The sequence below is a fragment of the Dermacentor albipictus genome, chromosome 3, assembly GCF_038994185.2.
Source record: "Dermacentor albipictus isolate Rhodes 1998 colony chromosome 3, USDA_Dalb.pri_finalv2, whole genome shotgun sequence".
NCBI lineage: Eukaryota > Metazoa > Arthropoda > Arachnida > Ixodida > Ixodidae > Dermacentor > Dermacentor albipictus.
This window is the reverse complement of record NC_091823.1, coordinates 143,166,392-143,187,832: the sequence shown is the minus strand read 5'-3', so window position 1 is coordinate 143,187,832 and position 21,441 is coordinate 143,166,392. Positions and strand designations below refer to the sequence as shown.

General features: G+C 47.2%; 1 protein-coding gene across 2 annotated transcripts in view; it reads right to left on the bottom strand.

The window, feature by feature from the left end:
* LOC135905365 (uncharacterized) overlaps positions 1-9,133 on the bottom strand; it is a 35,771-nt gene extending 26,638 nt beyond the window's left edge. Inside the window, exon 1 of one of the 2 annotated variants that reach the window (XM_070534746.1) lies at positions 8,708-9,133. Coding sequence is in view for 1 of the 2 variants with exons in the window: in XM_065436390.2 (XP_065292462.1) it covers positions 1,114-1,227 (114 nt within the window). In the remaining variant the exon portion in view is untranslated. Of the gene's footprint in view, positions 1-1,113; positions 1,284-8,707 lie in introns of those variants that run through there. The other variant, XM_065436390.2, reaches the window with a different exon arrangement.
* Between the last annotated feature and the right edge of the window lie 12,308 nt (positions 9,134-21,441).

Genomic DNA, 21,441 nt, shown 5'->3' with positions numbered 1-21,441 from the left:
GCCAGTTTCAGACGAGAAGCTGTGCTAGCCGCAGAAGCATTGTCAAACGTTCAAGCGGGGCGGTACTTCGGCATCGAGGAGAAAAACGTCCTTGGTTGGAGGGGGCAACGGGAGATGCTTTTTGCGTGAGCCGAATCGAGGGTGACATTTACCAGAACGGCCATCCTCAAGAAGTGGAGACAGTCTTTGGTTTCTCCATAATTTTGCTTAGTACAGCATTGCGATGTCTGCCAGCTATGCTTGAACCATTCAGGATTTATGAAAAGAATGCAGGCTTTTCGTAGAAACAGATGACGCCGTGTTCTTTAGGTGTTAGAATTTTCAGTCAGATTATCCATACTAGTATCCTGAATTGCTAATGTGTACTGCCTTGAAAATCCCTGTGCAAGCTTCTTTTTCTGGAAGCTGTTTTCCATTTTTAGGAAGATGTATCGTTTAATACACGTTTTTTTTGTGCTAAGAACACTTCTCAAGAGAAACCTACAAATTTATGACTTCGCGGGAATCAACATCTTGTGGACTTCATGCCTGGGACATGGTTGTTCAACATAAAATGTGGACAGACCACACGTTGCACAGCACCTTAGCCCATTACAATGTAGAAGTGTGATGAACGATAACTGAATGAATTAAAGATATATTCTACAGCACTTTCTCACTTTGTAAATGGCCGTGAAATGTCGCAGGGGTGATAGCACTTGAAAATCATAGCGTAAGGGAGGATAAGCGAGCACTAAAAGGTAATTTGGACCTAGCAATGAGAAATTGCGCGCGACTGTGCTTGGTAGCGAAGTTCTTCGTGTCCTGCCGCCCCGGTATTACGGTGGCGACGGCCGAAATTGAATGCGCTACCTCGTACAGTACTCTCTATAGGTGCTTGACGTAGTAGTTCTGCGGAAACAGTTTTAAAAGATATAAGTGCCTACACTCAGCGACCAGAGGAGCAGGGACCGGGACACACGCTTTCCTGGTAGAAAATTTTATGAACTCTTACGTTTTAATTCATTGCAGCTACGAAACTTATAAAATATATTTTGCCGCTCGTAACATGAACTCCTCTGTCTGCGGCCGCTACTTTTCACGGAGTGAGAAAAACATTAAACAAGACATCACCTTGCCATCGTCTTGATAGGCGCCGAGTGCAGGGTTGTAATCAAGAAAGGCGTCGCTACAACTAAGTAACACAGTGAGAACAATGAGTCTCATGCGGGTTGGGAGAGACCACATAATCTCCTATTTGCTGCTAGCACTGAGTTAACAGAGGAGCATAATATTGCAGAAGAACGTAGATGCGCAGCACTATGTTCAAAGGACATCTCACGTGCTTTATAGGATCGAGGCCACATTTTTCTTTCATGCTTTAGTTTTAAAAATTTAACGCACTTGCTATGGTTTACGTTTCAGCTCTATACCAGCACCTGCTCTGCCTTTCACGTGGCTGTTAACCCCACCGGATGTTAACAGTCATGCGAGTCGCTCTCCATCGTGTCATTGTTTTTTCATGTCAAGGTCTACGCCGTAATAAGGCTGCGCTAGCCAACCAATCATAATGCAACTGTTGGTATATCTAATGGCTATAGTAGGATAATAAAATTTGAAAAATTTTATTGGACGCGCTCTTACAGGTACTTTATTTTTTTTGAAAATAGGAAAAATGTTTGTAAAGAAGAAGATCCTTAGATGGTCTCTGCGACGCATATTTTACGTCCATACTGTACTGCTTGTTTTACGAGCGCCGAGTAAAAAAAAAAACAGAAAGAAACAGCAACACAGAGCTGTGAATAACGGCCGCCGTTGCTGGGGGCTCAGCTGTTGCTGAGGAAAATGGAACTATGTTGGCAGAGTCGAGCCTCAGTGCATACACCTTGAAGGCGCCTCGTTGGAGGGAACTCATTAATTCGACCCAGCTTCATGTACGCTGCATCCGTGCATTGACTCGCCCGGGAGAATTGGTAGTCGCATTTTCCTGCCTACCTCCTCACCTTTTACTTATCTTACTTACCTATTTCGTCTGCCCCGTATTGTTTTCCTTCGGTTGGTCCACCTACTTCATCGTAACTAGGGTTAAGTGTGTGAACTAGCTTCACCGCAAATGGCGCGGCCACGCGGGCCCTATCTTGAAAGCATTCTGCGATTGGCAAAGTGCGCCGAGTGCTGATACCGCCGTGTGCGCTGTGTTTTGGCCGCTTATTTCTCGTTGAAGCGAGAGACAGCACAAGGGTCAATTCGCTCGCTGCTGCTGCCGTGGTTTCTCCCTACCGCGTTGTCAGGACGAGTTTCCGAGTTCATCTAGTGACATGTGTTCACGTTTGCTTGTGCGCGCGTGACATAATGCTTGTTAATTTATTTAGTAAGCGAATGTTTACGAGTTTACACGCTCGATGAAACTACTATTTTTTACTCCGTCTAGCTCTCTATTAGCTTCCTATCGCAATCTATGCTTCGCATCTAGGACAAAACTGAGACTTTTTGAATGGCAAAGAAAAAAACTTACCATGCATCCAGGAAATGTCGAACTTTCCCAGAAATGACCCATTCCCACATGGCGCAGGAAGGCTGTACACGACCACTGGTTTTATTGAGCATTCACATTTAACTACTGGGCCTGGTTACTGCCTTTCAGCCTTTGAGCAAGGGAGAATAGTGCCTTGCGCCTCCAGCTACCTGGGCTAAGGCTTCTATCAATGCTGGCTGACCCAGAGTAATGCGGAGCCCCCCCCCCCCCCCCCTACAAACGCAGCGCTGAGGCTCCGAACTCTTCTTAAGAGGCTAGCACCTTTTCAATGAACCTGAACTGCCGCAAATTCGTGCTTAAGCGAAATACTAGCTTCTGTACCAAAAAATGTTTCAGAAACCTCTCGTTAGCCTATGACGATGTCATTTTTAATGTAAATGTACTATTCTTTAATAACAACGTAGTTTTTAAAGCTTTCAAATTTTGATGCATTTTAGCGGCTAAAATGTTTTACGCTAATAAGAAACAACGCAAGTAATTTTGGCACGCATTTCCTCTAGATTGTTGCCGAACCGAGTAAAAATTGAATATTTTCGAGAGGACAGCGAGATGGTCACAAAACTTTGATTCTAATCACCACAGTAAAAATGAAAATGCGATTATACACGTTATTAAAAGGCTGAAGATGGAATACTTGTTGTTGCGATTGATTCACTGAAAAAAGGAGGTCAGCTGGTTCATTGCAGCAGATAATGCAAAGGGCAAACAAATGAAAGAGCGGTAACGACGTCGGTGCATATTGCTACTGCACCCCCCCCCCCATATATATATATATATATATATATATATATATATATATTGACACGTGTACTTATCTTTATCGGGCAACCACGTTTCGCCGCTTAACAACTGTAATCGCAGAGCGAGGGACGCACCTGCATGTATCCGACGTTTCTGGAAAGTTATCGACGCTTCTATCCGCGTGTCTGTTGTCGCCGAACCTTGTGTTATCAGATTTCATCGCGTGACACGAATGGTGTAGAACTTTGTGGAAGACACGCGGGTCCCATCAGTTAATCTGGAACAGTCGATGACTGATCTATAAAAGCCGACGCGCTTGACCCGCTGATCAGATTTTCGACGATCGCCGAGCGTGTTCGCCGCTATCGTTGCGCTATAAGTGTAGCCTGTTTTGTGGGCACAGGTTCGCCCAATAAAAGTTAGTTTTCTTGTTCACAGTATTGCTACTGTCTTATTCAACGTCACCACCACGTGACATCTGGTGGAGGTGCTTGTGCGTTCATGTACCGAACGCCCCCGCAAAGTCGCGACCCAAGCCCGAAGCCCGAGGACAGAACCAACATCGCCGAAGACCAGCGTGCTAGCCGCAGACTGAAAGGACTGCCCCCAGAGCACGGACTTCTACCTGAGACGACAAAGAAGATCGTGGTCAAGACAACGCCAATGGCTGCCCCGGCGTCCCCTGTTATCCTACAACAACCTCGGGACCCACCAACCTTCCATGGAGCAGCGACTGAAGACCCGGAATCATGGCTGGAGACCTACGAACGAATCGCAACATTCAACAACTGGGACTCCGACGAGAAGCTGCGGCATGTCTACTTCGCCTTAGAAGACACCGCCAGAACTTGGTTTGAGAACAGGGAATCGACCTTGACAACGTGGGACCTGTTCCGTAGCGGCTTCCTACGCACCTTTACAAGCGTCGTGCGCAAGGAAAGGGCTGAAGCTATGCTGGACGCCCGAGTGCAGCTACCAAACGAGAACGTTGCCATTTTTACAGAAGAAATGAGCCGTTTGTTCCGCCACGCCGACCCGGATATGGCCGAAGAGAAGAAAGTCCGCCTACTGATGCGTGGGGTAAAGGAGGAACTTTTCGCCGGGATGGTAAGAAGCCCACCGAAGACCATCGAAGAGTTTCTTTCTGAGGCGACGAACATCGAGAAGACACTCGAAATGCGGAACCGGCAATTCAACCGCCGTACAGGCTCTACCCACTACGCAGGAATTCAATCGCTGGGCACGGACGATCTGCGCGAGACCATCAGGGCCATTGTGCGCGAGGAACTGCGGAGGGTCTTGCCTTCGTCGCAGCCTCAAGTGGCCTCGATCGCCGACATCGTAAAAGAAGAGGTGCACCGATCGCTAGGAGTTCCTCAAGTGCAACCAGAACCGCCGCAGCCTCAGCCGCAAGCGATGAGCTACGCCGCCGTCGCCCGCCGTCAAGGTCCCCTTCCACGACCGCGCCAGGACCCCGTAACGCCGCAATTCCGTCGACCACCACCGCCGCCGCCAGCACGCCCACCCGTCGCCCAGCGCAGCTACCCGAGGAAGACAGACGTTTGGCGTGCTCCTGACCACCGCCCGCTCTGCTACCACTGCGGAGAAGCAGGTCACGTCTACCGACGATGCCCGTACCGAGAGATGGGACTGCGAGGTTTCGCCGTCAACGCGCCGCGTCCACAGCTTGGAGAGCGCCCACGTGACATCGCCGACTACCTCGCCGCCACTCAGTGGAGCCCTCGACGACCGTCCCGTTCGCCGTCACCAGGCCGCTACCTGTCACCGCAGCGCCGACCTTACACCGGCCCAGCCCGGGGCCGCTCTGCGAGCCCATATCCGGAAAACTAAAAGCAGCAACCGATGGAGGTGCGGTTGCTGTTCGTCGAACTGACGAAGATCCTCCGCCGCCGACGAAGACGACGAAGAGACCATCTCGACGACCTAATGACGACACGCCGCCGTCCCGAAGAAGTCGGGAAGCCAAGACTACCCCGACGATAGACGACTTGACGACGCAACGTTCCAGCTTCAGTTCAACACGACGCAGCCGTGATCCGACGCCAAGACCCAACTGCAACGCCAGACAAAGAACAACCGACCTCGACGTGCTTCTCGACGGCCACGCAGTCACTGCCTTAGTCGACACAGGGGCCGATTACTCCGTAATGAGTGGACACATCGCCGCCCAGTTGAAGAAAGTTAAGACCGCATGGGAAGGCCCTCAGATTCGAACCGCTGGAGGACACCTCATCACGCCGACTGGGATCTGCACGGCAAGAATAACCATTCATGACCGGACTTACCCTGCCACCTTCGTTATCCTCCAACAGTGTTCACGAGACGTCATTCTCGGTATGGACTTCCTCAACCAACACGGCGCAGTCATCGACCTGAAGTCGAAGTCAATAACACTGTCGGAAGATCATGCGATACCGCCGGAGAGCCCTCGTAGTCACCACGCCTTGAGTGTGCTCGAAGAGCAAGTGAGCATCCCGCCTCGCTGCAGCATTGTTATTTCGGTCAGCACCGAAACACCCGCTGACGTAGAAGGCGTCATCGAAGGCGACCAACGTCTACTGCTAGACCGTGAAATTTGCGTCGCAAGAGGGATCGCTCGACTGCATGAAGGTAAAACTGAAGTGTTGCTGACAAACTTCAGCCAGGAGTTCAAGCACATCAACAAGGGCACGACGATCGCGTACATCGAGGAAATTCTGGAAACAAGTAATGCGTTTGTCCTCTCGGATTCCGCCGCATCTACCCCGACGACTGTGGTTCCCGAACCAGACTACGACATTAATCCAAATCTCCCTATGATTAAGCAACAGGAGCTCAGAAGTCTGCTCCGACGATACAAAGGCTGCTTTTCGACGTCATCGAGGATTCGACAAACACCAGTCGCCAAGCATCGCATAATCACCGAGGAATGCGCTCGACCACTCCGTCAGAGCCCTTACCGCGTTTCGCCGCGAGAACGCGAAGCTATAAGAGAACAAGTCGACGAAATGCTGCGCGACGACATCATCCAGCCGTCGAAAAGCCCGTGGGCATCCCCTGTTGTCCTGGTGAAGAAAAAGGACGGAACCCTGCGTTTCTGCGTCGATTATCGTCGTCTGAACAAGATCACAAAGAAGGACGTATACCCCCTCCCACGGATAGACGACGCATTGGATCGGCTCTGCAACGCCAAATACTTCTCGTCCATGGACCTCAAGTCTGGCTATTGGCAAATAGAAGTCGACGAAAGAGATCGCGAAAAGACCGCCTTCATCACCCCAGACGGCCTGTACGAGTTCAAGGTTATGCCATTCGGACTGTGCTCGGCGCCTGCAACGTTCCAGCGCGTGATGGACACGGTTTTAGCAGGATTGAAGTGGCAGACCTGTCTCGTATACTTGGATGACGTCGTCGTCTTCGCCGGAAATTTCGGCGTTCACCTTAGGCGGCTTGCAACAGTACTAGAGGCCATCAGGTCATCAGGACTTACTCTGAAGCCTGAAAAGTGCCGCTTCGCTTACGAGGAGCTTCTATTTTTAGGCCACGTCATCAGCAAATCTGGAGTCCGCCCCGACCCGCAGAAGACAGCGGCCATAGCAAAGTTCCCGCAGCCCATCGACAAGAAGGCAGTGCGTAGATTTCTTGGCATGTGTGCCTACTACAGGCGATTTGTCAAGAACTTTTCGCGCATCGCTGAGCCGCTGACGCAGCTAACTAAATGTGACGTCGGGTTCAAGTGGGAAAAGCCGCAGGCCGACGCATTTCAAGAACTCAAACGACGCATACAGTCGCCGCCCGTACTTGCGCACTTCGACGAGCACGCCGATACCGAAATCCACACTGACGCCAGTAGCCTAGGCCTCGGTGCCGTCCTAGTCCAGAGAAAAGATGGACATGAACACGTGATAGCTTACGCTAGCCGGTCATTGTCAAAAGCGGAAGGCAATTATTCTACAACCGAAAAGGAATGCCTCGCCATCGTTTGGGCTACAGCGAAATTTCGCCCTTACCTATATGGCAGGCCATTCAAAGTCGTCAGCGATCACCACGCCTTGTGTTGGCTAGCGAATTTAAAAGATCCCTCTGGACGGCTGGCACGGTGGAGCCTCAGGCTACAAGAATACGACATCACTGTAACATACAAGTCCGGACGAAAACACTCAGACGCCGATTGCCTATCACGTGCCCCCATTGACCCGCCGCCGCAAGATGACGAGGATGACGACGCCTTCCTTGGAATAATAAGCGCGGAAGACTTCGCCGAACAACAACGAGCGGACCCGGAGCTTAAAGGCCTCGTCGATTATTTGGAAGGGCACACCGACGTTGTCCCCAGGGCATTTAAGCGCGGATTATCTTCCTTCACGCTTCAAGACAGTCTACTCGTGAAGAAGAACTTCTCACCAGTCCGCGCCAATTACCTTCTTGTTGTCCCGTCAGGACTTCGTCCAGAAGTATTGGACGCCCTACATGACGATCCGACCGCTGGACACCTCGGATTTTCCCGGACACTATCGAGGATACAAGAAAAGTATTATTGGCCGCGCCTGACCGCCGACGTCGCCCGTTATGTCAGAACATGCCGAGACTGTCAGCGACGCAAGACACCGCCGACAAGGCCAGCCGGATTACTACAGCCAATCGAGCCTCCTTGCCGACCATTTCAGCTGATCGGGATGGACTTGCTGGGACCCTTTCCGACGTCAATAACCGGAAATAAGTGGATCGTCGTGGCGACGGACTACCTCACCCGCTTCGCTGAAACAAAAGCACTGCCGAAAGGTAGCGCAGCCGAAGTGGCGAAATTCTTTGTCGAAAACATCCTGCTGCGACATGGCGCCCCAGAAGTCCTCATCACCGACCGAGGCACGGCCTTTACAGCGGAGCTCACCCAAGCCATTCTGAAATACAGTCAGACAAGGCACAGGAGGACAACGGCCTACCACCCGCAGACGAATGGTCTTACGGAGCGGCTGAATAAGACCCTCGCCGACATGCTAGCGATGTACGTCGACGTCGAACACAAGACCTGGGATGCCGTCCTGCCGTACGTAACATTCGCTTATAACACGGCGGTACAAGAAACAACACAGATCACGCCGTTCAAGCTGGTCTACGGCAGGAACGCGACGACGACGCTTGACGCCATGCTGCCGCATGTAACTGACGAAGAGAATGTTGACGTCGCTAGCTATCTCCAGCGCGCCGAAGAAGCCCGACAGCTCGCCCGCCTACGGATCAAGAACCAGCAGCGTACCGACAGCCGACACTACAACCTCCGACGACGCTTCGTCGAGTACCAGCCCGGCGACCGTGTTTGGGTATGGACCCCGATACGCCGGCGAGGACTCAGTGAGAAGCTGCTGCGACGCTATTTCGGACCCTACAAGGTCATCCGACGTATTGGCGCACTAGACTATGAGGTCGTGCCAGACGGCATTTCGTACTCACAGCGGCGCCGCGCACGATCTGAAGTGGTCCACGTGGTGCGCCTTAAACCATTTTACGGACGCTGATGAACTTCCTTAGTTTGTTGTTTTCTTTGGTACGAGTGCTTTTCTTTGTTACTTTCGTTTGTTTGCAGCATCGGGTCGATGCTTTTTAAGAGGGGGGTAATGACACGTGTACTTATCTTTATCGGGCAACCACGTTTCGCCGCTTAACAACTGTAATCGCAGAGCGAGGGACGCACCTGCATGTATCCGACGTTTCTGGAAAGTTATCGACGCTTCTATCCGCGTGTCTGTTGTCGCCGAACCTTGTGTTATCAGATTTCATCGCGTGACACGAATGGTGTAGAACTTTGTGGAAGACACGCGGGTCCCATCAGTTAATCTGGAACAGTCGATGACTGATCTATAAAAGCCGACGCGCTTGACCCGCTGATCAGATTTTCGACGATCGCCGAGCGTGTTCGCCGCTATCGTTGCGCTATAAGTGTAGCCTGTTTTGTGGGCACAGGTTCGCCCAATAAAAGTTAGTTTTCTTGTTCACAGTATTGCTACTGTCTTATTCAACGTCACCACCACGTGACAATATATATATATATATATATATATATATATATATATATATATATATATATAAAGTCTGTTTGACCTGCCTATAGAGAAAACAATTCAACAAGGGACACTCGGTGTAAACTGGCAACAGGAAATACGTCACGCAAGCATTAATGCCGTCCTTTAGCTGCAGCAAGCATTAGAATAGAAAAGAGTGCGAAATAAAGTTAACAGACATTGGTTTTTTAAATTTGCTTCCGGCTAAAGCTAAAAAGTTTTCCGTACGAATGAACTAAAACTTTGCGACTTATTTTTCTTGCGTTGCCTAGCGACAGGCCAGGACACACCAGATGCACACACCATGCGCCAGACAAGCTGCCGAATGGAACGAGGCTGGTTGTGCATGTGAAGTTAGCCTGTTCGGGGACCCAGTTTTTTTTAATTTCTTTTTCCCCTTCCTTTCTTTTTTCTTTTGCTGTAACCTGGTTTGTCGGGCTTCCGGTGCATTCTTGCGTTCCTACTGTACTTCTTCAAGGCGCGACAGCGCTTTTGGACTATGGCAAGGTGAACAATTTTTGTTTGACAGTCTGCGAGGCATTTAAAGTAGGTTAAGCTTACGGCACAGATCTAAGAGTTGCGACGCAGTTACCGAAAAAATAGCTCGGTCGCCCAGGCGCTGATAGTTTGAGTTAATGAATAGTATTGGGACATGTTTGCGACGCTTTTTTCGGGCCCCCACGTTATAGTTACTTATTTCGGTAGTCTTTGGGCACGCTCGCTGCACCCGGCTTTGCGACGCAGTTAGCGAAAAGCAGCTCGGCCGTGTGACGCAGTAGGTTTCGTGTGTACTGAATCTTAGGGGCGAAGTATGTGACGCATTTTATGTCCCCCCTTCCCTCGACAATATATACCTTCTTTCGGTAGTCACGCTTGTGGAAAACACGACGAGCGATTGCGAAGGCTGATAACGTGGACTGTGTTGCTTGCGCCGGCGAAACACGCAGAAGATAACGCCCAGACGCTCAAAAACCAGGCACACGGAACTAGAAAATTCCGCCTTCTGAACAACCGAAAACGGCCTTTGCACCTACGCATTTCTCTTGAGTGCGAGTAGAAGGCATTCTGCGAGCGTCTAGCATGGTCTAGCTGAGAGCCTGTGTTGCGGCAACATCTGTGTACGTAGCCTACCATGGCGTCGGCTCAGGCCAAGTCGTTTTGGAAACGCGCCAGTCGTCCTTGTATGTGAGAGGACATAATGTCTAGGAATGGTTCAATGCTTGGAAATCAGGGGTTCTCTTCATACTATAAGGTATTGTTGAAGCTATCGATGAAGGGAATTATGCAGCGTCAGTGTTTATAGACTTAAGCAAAGCGTTTGAGAAAATAAATCACCGCATTTTATTTCGTAAGCTTGAATCATCGGGAATCACCGGCCCAGCACTCTTGTTACTACAAAATTACTTAACAGACAGAATGCAGGTAGTAACCATTTCATCCGTTCATTCGAAAACCATGTTCACTAATATTGGTGTGGCCCACGGTTCCATATTGAGTCCGCTTTTATTTTTATTATACGTCAATGATAATTATACGTCAACTTGTAATTATTCTAATGACCTCAATAAAAACCGATTCTGATTCTGATGAGTCGGGTATTTTCTAAGCCATCTATAAAAAAAGACTTGCTTTTGTTTGTAATGCCGTCTGTTAACCACTTTCGCACGTTTTGCCTCTACACGCAGTTTTTCTATAATGCCTAAATACGAAAATGACACATTTTTGTAATTCGCTTTTTTTTCAGCTGATGCCGTCCGGTGGAGCTTTGTACGGCAACTCCTGCTTCCTACCTGGTGCCACAACATTGTACGAATGCACCAGGGTGAGTGGAGGGAGGGAGGCTGTGATTTGTCAATCTGTAGCTGCGCAACATGTTTATTCACCTTGTTTGACACATTATATACGGTGACTTTTTCGTAGGTAGGTAGATTTATTGGAGGTTTATATGCATATTTAAAAATATTGTTGCGAAGTTTCTTGTATACTTGAAGCGAACTTCGTTTCTAGTGACACTATTGGCCCTCTATCAAGCTGTATCTTCGCATTTGTATATTCCACGGTATCTTGGCATTACTGACGTACGAAGGCAAGTCAAATGAAATTGAGCCAACCTACCACGCCCATTAATGGTTCGGTCCATTATCTGCGAGGCATGCGCGTAGCACACAGACATCTCTAATTTACAGAGGTGACACGCAGGTGTGATGATAAATGTTCTTTAATGCTCGCTTACCCTGGGTTCAACGTGGTTGGGTGACGTAATGGACGCTCCCAAAGTTGAACAGCGTGGTGTCGTGAGGTTTTTGACAGCTGAAGGTGTCACACCATAATTCATGAATATTTCGGTTATCGGTTTTGTGTGCGCAATCGATGCCCAAAATATTGAACCACCTCCAGAAGACGGGGAGGTTCGGCACTGCCTTGACTCATCTGATCGGTATCACAATGAGGGTGACGACCTTTTGCCTCCAATTGTTTCCGCGGGGACAAATTATGGTGCCACTACTACGAGCCTGAAACACGATGGCAAAGCTTACAGTGGAAACTTCTGAATTCACCATCCCCAAGGAAAGCAAAGGCCGTGATTTCCGCCTGAAAGGTGTCGAGTTTTTTTTCGATAGTCAGGGACCATTACGGATCGAATTTGCTAAACGTGGAGAGACTGCCAATGGTTTCCGATATTGAGAAACGCCGGATCGGCTACGTGTCGCAATCAAGAACAAATGACGTGAAAAATTGAGGAATGGGATCCTGTTGCTCCATGACAATTCCCGTCCCAACATCGTTGATATGGTTAGTACAAAACTGGCATAGTTCAATTGAGAAACGCTGCAACAGCTGCCATAGAGCCCAAACTTGTAGCCTTGCGACTTGCACATTTTGGGCCATTTGAAAAAAAAAAGAGCTCAAGGGAACCAGATTCGTGTCGGACAATGACGTGAAAGGCTCAGTTGCAGACTTTTTTGAGGCAGTAACCCAAGGAGTTTTATGAGACGGGAATCACGCGGCTCGTTAGCAAGGGGGACAAATGTCTGAATGCTCATGGAGACTACTTTTAAATAAAGTGCCCCGTTTGTTATATATTCGCATTGGCTCACTTTCATTTGACTCGCCTTTGTATAATTTGCATAACAACTGCTTTTTATATGTGATCTCTGTCACGACTATAATTTCGGTGCAATTACTCACGATGCACGACTGGTGACAGCTGCTCTTGCGCGATACATTGCAACAAAGAACAGGATCATTGAGATTTTCCCTGGCCGTTTCATATGTACAAATATGTAAGCAAACTTCTTGAATGACAAAGTTTCATTAAAATATTTGTCCTCAACTTGTTCATTTGATGGTCTTCATATTTTTCATATCAGCAGCATGCAGTGCTTTGCTGGTTTCAAACTGATATAGTTCTAAAGTTCATGTGATATTTTCTTTACTTAATAAGTAGATGGAAAACATGGGAGCATTGACATCAGTTATTTCAGGCGCAATGTCTGATACATACGAGCACATTCTTTTATAAAGAAATACATATTTTACTTGCCTTGACAGTGCGTAGCATTCAAGAATTCGTTTGCAGCATCTTTGGCAATGGCAATGCAGCTATTATTCATGTATTTGATCCCTTGACAAATTGTATAAGGAGGAGGCCGAGCTGCGCCTGAGCGCCCCCCCCCCCCTCCCTCGCACGAAATTTCCGGCTACGCCTCTGGCCCTTCCAAATGACGCATGTGTGGCTCATCAAGATACGAACGCCAGAGGTGAAGGAAGTGCTGGTTAACCTGGGTGGTTAACCCGCACTAAAAGTGCGTTCTTGCGCCATGATTTATTCTGTGCAGCAAGACATATCACACTCAAAGTGCAGTGGGTTCCATTCCATGTTACTGGGGAAACATTAAATAGGGCTTTCGACCACTACGGCGAAGTGAGAGAAGTATAACAAGAGGATGGGATGGTGATGGGCTTCCAGGAAGCCGAGTTCACCACGCGTATTGTGCGGATGACGCTCCGTGAGGACTTAACACCAGACGCTCTGCCCCATTTGTTCCAAATCTGTGGTGGTTTAGTGCTCGTGGTCGTTCCCGCAGAGCTCCAATGTACCTTCGGTTTCGACTCAAAGGACACATTAGAAGAGACTGCAGAGTACCAAGGTGTGCTCAGTGCCGGGAATTCGGCCATGAAGCACAAGATTGCGTGTGTACATATGCAAGAGTTACTGGCCGCAGCAACCTGACGACTAGTGTCTAGAATTGATGGAAAAGGAGGTAACGGACAATCTGACCGCGTCCTTGAAAACGCTAGTTAAACAGGTGGCAAGTGACGCGAAAAAGGTGGCAACGCCTTCCGCGTTGACACAGGACGACACAGCAGGAAGAAAGCAGAGACAAAGAATGAATCAATAAGAGAGGACAGCCCTGAAGCCGAAGAAAGGGACCATGGGTGTGACGCGTTTAACGTGGGGATGGATGCGGAGCCAGAGATTACTTATGAGACACCGCATGAGACGGGCACCGAGGAGACGGCCACACCTTCCAAGAAGCACCGAAGTGGTGATCCAGATGAGTAGACGCCGGCGGACAATGTTCAATGCCTGGAGCCGCACTCGATGGTGGTCCGATCGTCCCAGGCCAACAAAGAGAAGTACGCCCCAGTGCAAAGGTCAGCATCGGTCAACCGAGATGGGCAGGCGACACAGTGACCAACGCGACCGGCGTCGCGGGAGCCGTTCAAGCTGTCGTGCAGACAGGGACGCTCGGTTTGTTCAGGGGGAGGGGTATTATGTAAGTGTCCACCTAGTGGACTGTCCATATCGGCCGCTGCTGATTGGATGTAGCTGTACGAGCGAGGAGGAGACGAGTGGCCCTATACAGTCAGGAACAACCGAAATTGACAGTCCACTAGGTGGACTCTTACAGAATGCCTCCTCAGTTGTTATGTGCTGGGGGCCTTACCATCGTTTTACTCTTGCTATTTGAAATGGCTATATCGCTAGCTCCATTGCGCGTGAGTACGCTTAATATGAGAGGTGTCAGGACGAGACGGAGGCAGCGTCAGATCCGAGGCGTAATGTTGGAAGATGATTGAGATATTGAGATATCTTGCCGACTTAAGAGACTGATATTGAGAGTGAGCATCAGAATGACGGTATGGTTGTACAGTTTAGTAACCACTATACTGTATGCATTAGCTTTGCTATTGGCACAACAGCGGATTGCTGTATGTCTATTAAGAAATGTCTGGACATAGTTTAAGAAAGAGTTATACGTGGTCAGAGAGGACGATTTGTGCTGTGCAGTTTTGTATATTGCAACATTAAATACCGGATGCCGTGCGCACCAACAAAAGTGAATGGCCGGCTAAATTTCTTCCAAGAAACATTGTAGTTTCCGAAAACAGATATATGTTTGATACTGTTAGGAGATTTCAACTGCCTTTTGATCTGCGGCGATCGTTCCAGTGATGGATAATGGGCTGACAAGAGCGTTGTCTTTCTGAGGGGGGTCACTGCCACTGCAGGAGCCTTGTTGGAGGACATTGTACATTACGCGAAGGGAGGCAACAGTCGGTATTAAATTCATTTTCAAGGCAATAGCCATGCAAGGTTTGAGCTTATTTTCGCAAGAAATCACCACACTGTGTGATTATTACAAGGTGCTGAACATAGCATTCAGCAGCCATTGTTTAGTAGCGTTCACGATAGGGAAAATGATTACCGCGAAGTCTGGGTTGAAGTAGGAAACATGCAAATTAAAGGCAAAACTCTTAAAAGACGAACAATTTCCAAAAAGGTGTCTGAACAGACAGTGCTCAAGCAAATAATCACTGTGAAATAGGATGGGGTGAGCGATGGGAGAGGTTTGAAAAAGTTGTAAAAATGAACGCCATAGAGCGAGGGTAGAAATACGTGTTGAAGAGCGCCAAGAAGAAAATAGCCTAACAAATGCTCCAGGAATTGATGGATGCTGAAACTACAACGCCAGGCACTTTAATCGAAGAAATAAGGGGGCAAGAAAGAATAATATTGAGGCTATCGACATGGAAAGATAAACTGACGCATTTGCTAGCGCACGAACGAAAGAGATCTTGGCTGATGAAATGCCAACAGAGCGTGTTTTGGAAAATGAGAAAAAGTATGCGAAGAGAAAAGAAATAATTGAGATTTAGTATAAAGGGAAAATATTTAGATATGCCAAACAAATCAATTGCGCCTATGAGGGATATCACAGAGCTCTTCAAGTGTAGAATACCGAGCAAGCCTGGGTACGAGAGCCATTTTCTAACGACTCTTCCTAGATTAGACGCTGAAGAAACGGAAAGATTATCCGCAGGTATCAGAGCAAAGGAGATTGATATGGCCATTGAAGACCTTAACCCTGGAAAATTGGCAGTATCTGATGGCTGAACAGCAGCTTTTTACAAAGGTTTCTGCTCGCAGATAGCCAGCGCATTAAAACGTGTTCTTAAGAAGGCATATCAAGAAGGTGACACGCCTCCTAATCCTAATCCTAATCTTAATCATGAGACAGAGCTCATAATCCTAATCCATAAGAAAGGGGACGCCAAAGACTTGAAAAATAATAGACCGATCAGCATACTCTCGGTTTCCTACAAAGTATTTACTAAGGCAATCGTACATTGAATCAGGAACACCTTAGACTTCTGTCAACCAAAGAAGCAGGCAGGATTTCGTAAGGCTACTCAACAATAGACCATATTCACACTATCAATCAGGTGATAGAGAAATGTGCGGAATACGACCAGCCCTTATACATAGCTTTGATCGATTACGAGAAAACATTTCATTCAGTCGAAACCTCAGCAGTCATGGAGGCATTACGGAGTCAGGGTATAGACGAGCCGTTTGTAAAAATACTAGAATATATTTATAGCGGCTCCACAGCCACTGTAGTCCTCCGTAAAGAGAGCAACAAAATCCCAATCATGAAAGGCGTCTGGCAGGGAGATACGACCTCTCCAATGCTATTCACAGCTTGTTTACAGGAGGTATTCAGAGACCTGGATTGGGAAGAATTGGGGATAAGAGTTAATGGAGAATCCCTTAGTATCTTGCAATTCGCTGATTATATTGCCTTACTAAGGGGACCAATTGCATTGCATACTCACAGACCTGAAGAGCCAAAGCAGAAGGGTGGGTCTAAAAATTAATCTGCAGAAAACTAAAGTACTGTTTAAAGGGACACTAAAGCGAAACAATAAATGAGTTTAGATTAATGAAGCATCGTTTGAGAACCCTGAAGGCAGTCATTTAAAGAAAAATACTTTGATTATTAGATGAGAAAATGCAGGCCGAAGTATCAGTATTTGAACTTCGCGCCGAAACCCAAGCGCCGGTACGTCAGCGTGACGTCAGGGATTCCAAAGTATGTTTTCGCATTTGGGCCGCATTAGCTGAATAAAGGATCCCGAAACTTGCCATGTTTAATGTTTGGTTCCATTAGAACACAATGTAGTCAATCTGTACCGCTATATATAATTAGCAGGCCCTAAAAGATGGCATCAAAATCCAAGACGTCACAGCCCCCAGGGGCGGGAACTTAAGTAGGCGTCGCCACCCGTATTTCGTTCTTGCGCTTTTTCTGGCTAACCAAACGTCTCATCGTTGTAAAAGTGGTGTTTTTGGTGTTGTAGAACGGTAAATTACTGATGCAGAAGAAATCATTTTTCCCTTTAGTGTCCCTTTAACAGTCTCGGAAAAGAACAGCAGTTTACGATAGGTAGCGAGGCATTGGAAGTGGTAAGGCAATACATCTACTTAGGACAGGTAGTGACCACGGATCCGGATCATGAGACTAAAATAATCAGAAGAATAAGGATGGGCTGAGGTGCATTTGACAGGCATTCTCAGATCATGAACAGCAGGTTGCATTATCCCTCAAGAGAAAAGTGTATAACAGCTGTGTCTTACCAGTGCTCACGTACGGGGTAGAAACCTGCAGGCTTACGAAAAGGGTTCTGCTTAAATTGAGGACAATGCAACGAGCTATGGAAAGAAGAATGATGGGTGTAACGTTAAGGAATAAGAAAAGAGCCGATTGGGTGGGGGAACAAACGCGAGTTGTAACGTTAAGTGATAAGAAAGGAGTAAATTGGGTGAGGGAAGAAACGCGGGTTAATGACTTCTTAGTTGAAATCTAGAAAAAGGAATGGGGCATGGGCAGGACATGTAATGAGGAGGGAAGATTACCGATGGTCATTAAGGCTTGCGGACTGAATTCCAAGAGAAGGGAAGCGTAACAGGGGGCGGCAGAAAATTAGGTTGGCGAATGAGATTAAGAAGTTTGCAGGGACAACATGGCCACAATCAGCACATGACCAGGGTGGTTCGAAAAGCATGGAAAAGGCCTTTGCCCTGCAGTAGGCGTAACCAGGCTGATGATGACGATGATGATCAAGAAGGTCAATGCCACCGTCTTTTAAAATGGCGTATGCAGTCTTGGTACCAAAAAGCGATAACGCGAATGAACAAAGTCACAGGCTACAGGTTAATTACGCAGACGAACGTAGATTATAAAGTTTTAATGAAGATATATGCGCGGAGATTACAAAGGGTTATTGGTGCTTTAATAGGACCACATCACACTTTCGGGATAAGAGGGAGGTCTATATTTACTGATATCCATGTGGCTAGCAGCATACGCAAAACTTGTGTTGCAGATTTTTGGAAAGCCGCTATGTTACAAATTACACAGAGTATGTCACAATCTCCCTTTTTCAATTCTTGATTATGTTGGGTTTGGATCATGGATGATAGAGGGAATTAAAATAGCATGCACTAATTCGACAACTAACCTCATTATCAACCATGAGCTAGCTGTAAGTATTGAAGCGCTTTCTTCTGTTCATCAGAGGTGCCCCTGTCAACCCTTTTGTTCGCAATATATCTAGAGGCTCTCTCTAAAAAATTATTGCTAGTCCGGATGCGTGTGGTTTCAGCCTACAAGGCTGTGAAGTCCGTTTATTAGCTTACGAGGATCATGGCTTTTTTTTTTCTGCGCTGATAAGGAGAGTGTTCCAACTGATATGGCAATTATGCATGGGTTTTGTGACATGATGAACAGCAATATAAACCTTAACAAGTGCGTCGGTTTCTGGGATGGCCGGTGGAAAACAACGCCGCGTGATTTTGAAGGTGTGAAGTGGGTGCTTACACCTGGGATTTATCTTGCTGGACCGTCAGCCACGCATCGATACACCAAATATTTATGGGATGGAAAGGTGCAGGAATTAAAAGCTCAAACTGATAAGTGGGCGGGCATGACCTCTCAATATTCGCACGTGCAGCTATCTTGCAGAATCTTCCTGGTGAGCAAGCTTTGGCATCTCATGCAAGTACTGAAGTGTTCCCGATTCAATGTTAAGAAATTCCATAGAGCATTTGCTGTATTTGTATGGCGGTCAGAATATGAAAGAACAAACAGGAGCAACCTGTGTCGCAAGTTGGGTCAGGGGGGCTTGTGATTATCGAATTCTTACTAAAAGAAACTGGTGTCTACATTTTTGCTCTTGCAAGACACGAGAAATCCTTTCTTGCGGACAGTTATTCAAGTCCGGTTGAGCAATGTCTCACCTAACTTTATTGTGTCGATGAGGGAGGATGGGTGTTACGCAACGAGTAGATTTCTACGTGAGGTGGTCGTGGCATTTAGATCTTTAAACCACCGCTTTTCCATATAATATTTGGTTACGGTGACACGTAAGTAGGTAAGCTCAGATTTGATAGACGTGCTCCCGGAACCATTGTATCGATTATTATATCGCGAAGGCCAATGGAAAGATGTGGTAAAATTTGTGAAACGAATGATGGAACTAGGGGGAGTGAAAACCTTCCCTTTTAAACTACATACTAATACCTCTCCTGTGAAAACACGCCTAGAAGGAAAATAAATATATTTACCGTGGGGGGGGGGGGGGGAGGGGTAACTTTTTAATTTGCAAGAAACAAGAATCTAAAAGATATGTTTTGCTAGGCTGTTTAAGCGTGATCTTTTTTTGGGATAATATGCAAATAACTATTAAAGGTAATTAACGTTAACACCGCATGGTATTCATTACTTAGCTAGAGAGCAAGACGGTGTGCCTTATGACATGTTCTTTCTTATCCTCCTTCATAGCATTTGGAGAAACCGCATGGTTGTAAGTAATTGTGATATATATCTGAGAACAGCAAACTCTTCATTCACTGGAAACCTGAGTGAACTGCGTAAAATGTACCAGAAATTAGTCTATGACGATGAAGTACGTGTTGTTATTAATGGGTGCTTTTGTCAAAATAAAAGTTTTGTAATCTTAACACCAAGCTCAAAGCGCAGTGGTGGCAAAGGGAACATTCTCAGCTGGTGGCAGCGGTGTGTAATGATGCATTTTCCGAATCTCTGCAAATAAAAAAGAAAATGAATGACAGTACATAAATCGGTCAGCATGGTGGTTCTCGCAACCCGGAGGTCACTGGTTCAAATCCGCAGCCCAACATGCAATTTTTACTTTCGCCCGGGTTGAGTATTTTGTATGGCAAGACTAACACCGATGCCGACACGATTCAGGCAATCCAAGCTTCGCTTGTAAAGCATTTGCGTAGTTAACTGGGTCTTGCGTCTATTTTATGAAATTGCAAGTTGAACAGATTCGATGGAGGCTTCTGAAGATCATTCGAAATATTTTTTTTTACTAAATTATAAAACTATTGCCCACAGGCCGCATGCGGTTGAGCAGTAGAAGCGAAAAAAAAAATACCGCGTTGATCACAGCCGGCGAGACGCGTTCAAGCTGTTGCTCAAAACCAGCACCCAAAAACTGCAGCCGGAACTCTGATTGAGGTATAAATACCGGCAGCTTGGTGCAATACAGCCGCTTCGGCCACTGGGCTCTATGGGAGGCTTCGTTCTCGTTTAATTTCTGTCGCTGTGGTGTCTACAAGCTGTCATTGCATGGCCACACAGTGTGCTGTTGAATCGGTGAATCGGTGACTTTCTCCGGTGACCATTTTTCATCGGTTAACAAATGTCAAACGTTATCGCTGCACGAAGGATTCGTCTGCATGTGCCGGAAGCTTCTCGAGTGTTCTCGATGGTTCTATCCGCCGTATCCTGTGACCAAACTTTGGGTAATCTGATTGTATGCACGACATGAATTGTGCAGCACTTACTGGAATGCACGTGGGCACCAGCCAAAGCCGACGCGCTTCACCCACTGATCATATTTTCGACGATCGTTGGCTCTGTCGTCGCTGTCCTTGCACTTTGAGTGAAGCCTGTGCCCAATAAGGTAACGTTTAATAATAATAATAATGATATTTGGGGTTTTACGTGCCAAAACCACTTTCTGATTATGAGGCACGCCGTAGTGGAGGACTCCGGAAATTTTGACCACCTGGGGTTCTTTAACGTGCACCTAAATCTAAACACACCGGTGTTTTCGCATTCCGCCCCCATCGAAATGCGGCCGCCGTGGCCAGGTAACGTTTCGTAACTCGCAGTTTTACCACTGGTTTCTTCACTGTCATTGCAACGTGACAATATTGCACCGTGCTTGTAGTCTGAGTTTCTGTGAGCAATGAAGTTCGCAACTTAAATACACAAAAGCGGTGTAGGAATAAGGCAGTGTGCGCTGTCTGAAGTCTACCCACATATTGCCCATCAAGCGGCCTTTGTTTTCGCCAGACATAAACAAATTGTCTTATTTGTTCACCAAGGACATTGCTGAAACCAAGTCAGAACGTGTTATGACGCCTGAAAATGGGGAAAGAAACGACAGCTCAGTAATTATTTTCAAACCTTCGATTTAGACAAAGAACGTAAAAATTATATCGCACATTGTAGTTATCATACCTCCCCCCCACTTCCTTTTCCACAAATATAAACCTGTTGTAACCTACAGGGTTGCCGGGACACTGGAAAGCATAGCGGATAGCGGCCGTGTCACATGCCGTAATACTTCAATAGCGTTTTTTTTTTACAAAGGCTGTGTTTGATCCAACTGCATTTCGCACAGAATGTTTCCATAGCGTACCACCAATTTTCGCTAAATTTGGCCTTGGTGGCTTTCATAATTCTGCTAGGGCAATGCGCTCAATCCTTCCCTACTCGGTAGACACGCTCAAACACTCTA